This window comes from Tachyglossus aculeatus, chromosome 5, assembly GCF_015852505.1.
Source record: "Tachyglossus aculeatus isolate mTacAcu1 chromosome 5, mTacAcu1.pri, whole genome shotgun sequence".
NCBI lineage: Eukaryota > Metazoa > Chordata > Mammalia > Monotremata > Tachyglossidae > Tachyglossus > Tachyglossus aculeatus.
The window spans coordinates 40,623,026-40,630,437 of record NC_052070.1 but is presented as its reverse complement, the minus strand read 5'-3'; the positions used below and the strand labels follow the sequence as shown (position 1 = coordinate 40,630,437).

Genomic DNA, 7,412 nt, shown 5'->3' with positions numbered 1-7,412 from the left:
ACATGTAGAGACGGTCTCTACCCAACAGCAGGCTCACAGTCTAAAATGTTAAACACTGTGTGTCAAGCACTGGTCTAGGCGCTGGGATGGGCACAAGACATGAAGTTGGGCACGGTCCCTGTCCCATATGGGGCTGCCGGCCTCTTCTCCCGTCTCTGTACGTTGCCAACTTGTACTTCCCAAGTGTTTAGTACAGTGCTCTGCACACAGTAAGTGCTCAATAAATACGATTGAATGAATCTCCTCAGGGAGAAAAGACCCCGTTGTGGGCACGGAACGGGTCCAACAACTTTGTTATGCTGTACTCTCCCAACGACTTAGTACCGTGCTCTGCACACAATAAAGTGCTCAATAAATACAACTGATTGACCGATTGCCTGCAGGTGCCTGCTCTGAGCTGAGCCCACCCAGCTCGCTTGGCCAAGGCTTCTCTGTGCTCACGTTAGGGTTGTTACTCTCATTGTGGCTCAATGGAAAGAGCCCGGGATTGGGAGTCGGAGGTCATGGGTTCAAATCCCGACTCTGCCAATTGTCAGCTGTGTGACTTTGGGCAAGTCACTTCATTTCTCTGTGCCTCAGTTACCTCATCTGTAAAATGGGGATGAAGACTGTGAGCCCCACGTGGGACAATCTGATCACCTTGTATCCTCCCCAGAGCTTAGAATAGTGCTTTGCACATAGTAAGCGCTTAACAAATGCCATTATCATTATTATTATTACTCTCCCCGGCGACCCAATGTGACTGCAGCACGGCGGCCCGCCCCTCCCCTCCCCTTCCCGGCTACGCTCCCGCCAACTCTCGCAAGTTCTTGGTACAGCACTCTCCAAACCAGTGCTTAGAACAGTGCTTGGCACATAGTAAGCGGTTAACAAATACCATTATTATTATTACTGCTCATCTACTGAACGAGAAGCACAAGAGAAGCATCGTGATTTAGTGGAAAGAGCCCGGGCTTGGGAGTGAGAGAATCTGGGTTCTAATGCCAATTCTGCCACTTGTCTGCTGTGTGACCTCGGGCGAGTCACTTAACTTCTCTGTGCCTGTTACCTCATCTGTAAAATGGGGATTGAGACTTTAAACCCCACGTGGGACAACCTGATTACCCTGTATCTATCCCAGCGCTTAGAACAGTGCCTGGCACATAGTAAGTGCTTAGAAAATAGCATAATAATAAAAATAAGAGCACGGGGTCATGGAAGCCGCAGCCCAGGGTCTGCTCTGACACTGCTCACCACAAGGTCACCTGCGCAAGTCTCTGAGCCTCCATTTCCTCTTTTATAAAATGGGGGTAAAACTCCCGCTAAAGAAGCAGTGTGGCCAATTGGGTAGAGCATGGACTTGGGAGTCTGAAGGACCTGTGTTGAAATGCCAGCTCTTCTACTTATCTGCTGTGTGACCTTAGGCAAGTAACTTAACTTCTCTGCACCTCAGTTACCTCATCTGTAAAATGGGGATTGAGACTTTAAGCCCCACGTGGGACAACCTGACTGCCCTTTATCCACCCCAGCGCTTAGAACAGTGCTTGACATATAGTAAGTGCTTAACAAATACCCTTAAAAAAACAAACAAAAAAACCCGCTGTATCTAGGAGATTTCCCCCACCTACCTAGTGGTAAGAGTTCCCTAGGTCTTTCTGGAGTTGTTAACCTAGGTGTGCCCTGCAGGCAAAATTGCAACAATGTCTTTCCTCCCACCGGCACTAAAGGGCAAGTTTGGCAAACCAGTGCCCCCTTCCCGGGGTGGGGGTGAGAGACTTCAGCCAACTGAAGCTTAAGGTCGGTGAGGGAATTAGTTGTAATCAAAATCCGTACTCACCCACAGCCTGCTGTCTTCTCAACTCCAGGTTGCCGGTTTTCAGCCCCCTTCCCCTCGGTTTCTTTAGGGACCCCAACCCGTTGCCCGGCCAGGCCCCCTCCTGGGGACGCCGAGGTGGGAGGCGAGACCCTCTCCTCCACCAGGCCTCTGCTACCCAGTTAAGCTTGTTGGGTTGGGAGTGTCTCTCTCTGTTGCTGAGTTGTGCTTTCCAAGCGCTTAGTACAGTGCTCTGCACACAATAAGAGCTCAATAAATACGAATGAATGAGTGGTGGGGGGTGGTCTCCCGGGACCCTCCCTAACCAGACAGGCCCAGAGGCTGCTGAGAGTTCGGCTCCACGGACACCCTTGTCTGCAGGCCTTCACCACGGGGGGAGTCAGACTGGGCGGGGTCACGGTTGGGACCATGGGCGGGGCCACACAGGGTAGGGGTCAGACAGAAGCAGCATTGCAGAGTGAGTAGAGCACAGGCCTGCGAGATAATAATAACAATAATGGCACCATTTGTTAAACGCTTACTATATGCAAAGCACTGTTCCAAGCGCTGAGGGGATACAGGGTGATCAGGTTGTCCCACGTGGGGCTCGCAGTCTTCATCCCCATTTTACAGATGAGGGAACCGTGGCACAGAGAAGTGAAGTGACTCACCCAAAGTCACACAGCTGACAAGTGGCAGAGCAGGGATTCAAACCCATGACCTCTGACTCCCAAGCCCGGGCTCTTTCCACTGAGCCACGCTGCTTCTCAAGATAGAAGGTCACGGTAGAGATAGAAGGTCACGGGTTCTAATCTGGTCTCCGCCACTCATCTGCTGTGTGACCTTGGGCAAGGCACTTCACTTCTCCGTGGCTCTGTTACCTCATCTGGAAAATGGGGATTGAGACTGTAAATCCCACATGGGACAGGGACTGTGTCCAACCCAATATGCTTGTATCCACCCCAGCATTTAGTACAGTGTAGTAAATGCACTGTATCCACCCCAGCATTTAGTACATGTAGTAATAATGATGGTGGTATTTGTTAGAGAAGCAGCGTGGCTCAGTGGAAAGAGCACGGGCTTTGGAGTCAGATGCCATGGGTTCAAATTCCGGCTCCGCCAAATGTCAGCTGTGTGACTTGGGCAAGTCACTTAACTTCTCTGTGCCTCAGTTACCTCATCTGTAAAATGGGGATGAAGACTGTAAGCCCCATGTGGGACAACCTGATCACCTTGTAACCCAGTGCTTAGAACAGTTCTTTGCACATAGTAAGTGCTTAATAAATGCCATTATTATTATTATTAAGCACCTATTATGTGCCAAGCACGGTTCTAAGTACTGGCGCAGAGACACTTAATAAATACCACAATTATTATTATTACACAGGGCTAGGGTGGGTCAGACAGTAGGGGTGGAGCCTTGGGCAGGGTCAGACAGTCGGGCAGTACCATAATAGTTGTGGTATTTTTTAAGGACTTATTATGTGCCAGGCACTGGACTATATGCTGATGTGGTTAGGAGCAAATCAGGTTGGACACAGTTCCTGTCCCACATGGGGCTCACAGTCTCAATCCCCATTTTAAAGATGAAGGAACTGAGGCCCAGAGAAGTGAAGTGACTTGCCCAAGGTCACACAGCAGACAAGTGGCAGAGCTAGGATTAGAATCCATGACCTTCTGACTCACAGGTCCGTGCTCTATCCATTATGCCACGCTGCTTCCCATGGGACTATGGGGCTACGGGAGGGTCATACGGGCTCCTGAGCCATGAAGCCAGCCGGCTACCTAGTGGCCACTCCTGGTCTGGCTCCGGCCAATGGGGTGTCCGCACCTGTTCCCTCCTCCATCACTCGCCACTTTGCCCGTTGCTCACTCTATAGCCTTTATTAGACTCGAATCTTCAACCACCAATGTGTCTGGCAGTGTCTGCGGCTCACGGTGCCAGGCAGCCGTGAGGTCCGGCCAATAGGTCCGAATGGAACAAGGCCAGCCAGCTCCCAAAACCAAGCCGGGGGCTGGGGTTGGGGCTGGGCCTGGGGCCGGCAGATAGAATCTGTCCCTCGGGGGTCTGGGCCCGGCGGTAGTCTCGGGGTAGGGCCTGCCCCTTTCTGCCCCTCCCCAGACCACTGCTCCCAGGCTGGGAGGTGGGGGATGATGAAGAGGGGCGAGGACACGGGATAGGATGCACAGGGAGAGGCAGAGTCCTGGGGCAGGGGAGGAAAGAGGGGAGCTAGAACCGCCCCCACCTTCCAAACTCGGGCTCCCAAAAGCTGCCTCCACTCGAGGTGGGGATGGAAGGGAAGGTGGGTTTCGGGGGGATAGGGGACAGGGGACAGGAGGTTCCTGCATTCTCAGGAGTAGGAGCTCCTGGACCTCCTCTCCACACTCCACTTCTTGCCGCTGCTCTGGGGCCACTCCAGATCTGCTCCTTAATGGCCCCTGGCCCAGGGGGACGAAGGTGGCCGGAGGGGTAGGAAGAGAGGAAGGGGGGGAAGTTCTTCACCCATCCCCCAGCCCTGAGTGGGGTAATGGGGCCGGGGTCAGGGCGGGCAGGTAGATCACTTGTCCCCACCCTTGGCTAGCAGCGAAAGGGCCAGAAGGACCTGGCGGTAGACGGGCACGGACTTGGGCGGTGGCCTGGTCTACACATCCGTCTCGACCCGCAGGCGCTCCATCCTGCGGACGTTGCGCTCCACTGCCATGGGGTTGGTGATGGGGTGGGCGTGCTCCTCCGGGAACCATCCCATCTCCCCGTCCCGTAGCCGCTCCCCGAACAGCCAGCCTGCAGAGAGAGGGCGAAGGGTAGCATTTTGAATGCAGGAAGGGACCGTGGGCTGGCTGGGCACGGGAGTGGAAGGACAGGGTGCTAGGCACGAGGGAAAGAGAGCATGCTGGGGACAGGAGAAGGGACCATGGGCTGGGCACAGAGGCTGGGGGTAGGAAGGACAGTGTACTGGGCAGAGTGGGGGGAAAAAGACTGTGCACTGGGCATGGTGGTAAGACAGTGGGCTAGGCACAGGGGACAGCACGCTGAGCAGGGGAAGGGACCATAGGCTGGGTACTGGGAAAGGACAGCATGCTGAGTGGACTGGGCAAGGGGAACTGTGTGCTGAGAGGAGAAAGGGACAGTGGGCTGGGATGAGGTAGTGGGCAGGGCATGTGTCTGTTTATTGTTGTATTGTACTCTCGCAAGTGCTTAGAACAGTGCTCTACACACAGTAAGTGCTCAATAAATATGACAATGAAAGAATGACAGCATGCTGAGTGGGGGAAGGGACAATGGACTGGGACAGCACGGCAGGTGGGCACGGGGGAAGGGAAGGTGAGGGACAGCAGCATCCAGGCCAACTGGTCCCTAAAGGGCTTCTTCCTCTGGTGCACGAAGCTAGCCTGGCTCCCCATGACCCCAGGGGCGAGAGATGGAAAAGGGGCTCAATTCAAACATGGACAATGGACAGAAACATCACTGGGTCAGCCTGCATGTCCCATTCGGCCCAGGCCTCTGTCTCCGAACACTTGGAAGAACAGGAGGCTGCTTGCTCTCCTGGACACTCTCCCTCATTGTTGAGGACAGACCCTCCCCCACCTCCAACTCACCCATCTCTTCCCCTGACCATCTCCAGTGATCCAGAAAGGACCATACAACCCCCCTGACTTTTCCCTCTCCATCCCATTCAGGGACCCAGTGGGAATATGTTGATTGTTAACTAGGAAACAAAGTTATAAGGTATCTGACACTGGACACTGACTCTTCTCTGGAAGAGCGGACACACGGCTGGCCAGGATCACTTACCGTCCACCCTCCAAAATCTGCACAAGTCCCTTCCAGCCCTACTACTCCAGGTACAACATAATTGGGAGGCCCAGACTGGGCTCCTGTGGGACATTTCCCTGGAGTGCTGTCAGAGGGAGAGGGTGTGGAGAAAACAGGACCCCTGCACCTCCAGCTAAATTCTATATTTTGAACATCCTGCCCAGCTGCAGGGATGTGCCAAAGATTCATCCATAAAAGGGGTGGGCTAGCTTTGGGTAAAGACACCAGGATTGCAGTGGGGACCGGTGGAGAGTACACTCGGCCTGGGGCTCCACACTAGTTCTGTCTCTGACCAGCTGGGTGACTTCATGCAAGGGCTTCCCTCTCTCTGGGCCTTAGTCTTCCCAGCTGTACAATGGGTTCATTGGGAAGAGGGGCTCCCAAACCGCCCCATGTCCTGGGAGTGCATGAGCTGGGCCCCACCAGCACTGGAAAAGCAGGGCACGTCCTGGATAAATCTTCTAGCCCACACAGCCCCCAGAAGCCTCAATAAAAATGGCTTTTGCTAGAGGGTGGCAGTATGGGCTAGTGGTCAGAGCATGGCAGAGCCAGAGGACCTTTCATTGGCCTGCTTTGTGATCCTGGACAAGTTGCTTAACCTCTTTGGACTTCAGTCATTTGCAAAATGGGGAAAAATAACCTATACAACCCCCTACACTTAGCCCCCTCTCCCCTCCCACCCCCTCTGCCCTTAGTCTTCCCCCAACAGCTCCCTCTCAGGGATGAGACAGGATCCCAGCTGTGAAAGCTCTATGGGAGACCCAGAAATACTCCCATGCTCAGGGTGGGTGTGATCCCAGAAGCCCTTGCCCCAAGCACCCCGCCCTGCCAGGACTCACGGTCCTCCTGTTGCCGAATCAACACCACGTCAGCCTGCTGGAGGGTGAGCTCATCTGCCTGCTTGGCGATGTAGGCCTTGGTGACCTCCACCTGGTTCTCATGCAGACCTGGGGGAGAGAAGGGGAGAGGATGAGGGGGTGTTGGACCCACAGCCTCCACCCTCCTGCCTGGCTCACTGACTGCTTCATGGGGTTACATTCTGCTCCTGAGTGGCATAAATGCCAAGATGGGGCCCACCTGAGAGAGGTTGCAGGCAAAGGCAGCTGGGGAGCAGAGGAGGGTGTACTCAATCAATTGTATTTACTGAGGGCTTACAGTGTACAGCATACTGTACTAAGCACCTGGGAGGGTACAATGCAGCAGAGTTGGTAGACATGTTACCCCCCACAAGTAAGCTTGTTGTGGTTAGGGAATGTGTCTGTTTATGGTTACATTGGACTCTCCCAAGTGCTTAGTACAGTGCACTGTACACAGTAAGTGCTCAATAAATTTGACTGACAAAGGAATTTACAGCCTAGAAGAGAAGAGCCCAGTTGACACTCCCTTCCCCATCACCCACCTTGGCTGTCAGGGGTGAATCAAAGAAATCCACCACCGGGGCAAACGCCAGACCTCTTGTTCTGCGAATAATTCATTCAGGTCCACAAGGCCAAGGTGGCCGGGCTCTCCCTTTCCCAGGCTGTCCGCTGCCCTCTGCCCTCGGAATTGGAGAATCAACGTCAAAATGCTCCAGGCTGAATATTTGGCCGGAACCGGGGGACTGGTTTGGACGGTGAAGCCCTGAAGCCAGCAGAGGGCGCCCTTCACTCTCTTTCCCCTCCGGCTTGGAATCAGGAATTCCAGCTTGGTCAGCTTTGCCGGCTTCTCCCAGTTGTTTGCATTTGCAGAGATGGGGAGGGTGCAAGGAAGAGGAGCCCTTCTTCCCGAAACTGAGCAGCAATATGGCTCAAATCTGTGGACGGCTCC

At 54.0% G+C, this 7,412-nt stretch overlaps 1 protein-coding gene across 1 annotated transcript in view; it reads right to left on the bottom strand.

Moving 5' to 3' along the window:
* Positions 1-3,597: 3,597 nt before the first annotated feature.
* Positions 3,598-7,412, bottom strand: part of ARHGEF16 (Rho guanine nucleotide exchange factor 16) — a 58,015-nt gene continuing 54,200 nt past the window's right edge. Inside the window, exons 14-15 of the mRNA XM_038746715.1 lie at positions 6,446-6,553; positions 3,598-4,574 (exon numbers count right to left, since the gene is read on the bottom strand). Of these exons, the coding sequence (XP_038602643.1) occupies positions 4,435-4,574; positions 6,446-6,553 (248 nt within the window). The 3' untranslated portion in view covers positions 3,598-4,434. The remainder of the gene's footprint in view (positions 4,575-6,445; positions 6,554-7,412) is intronic.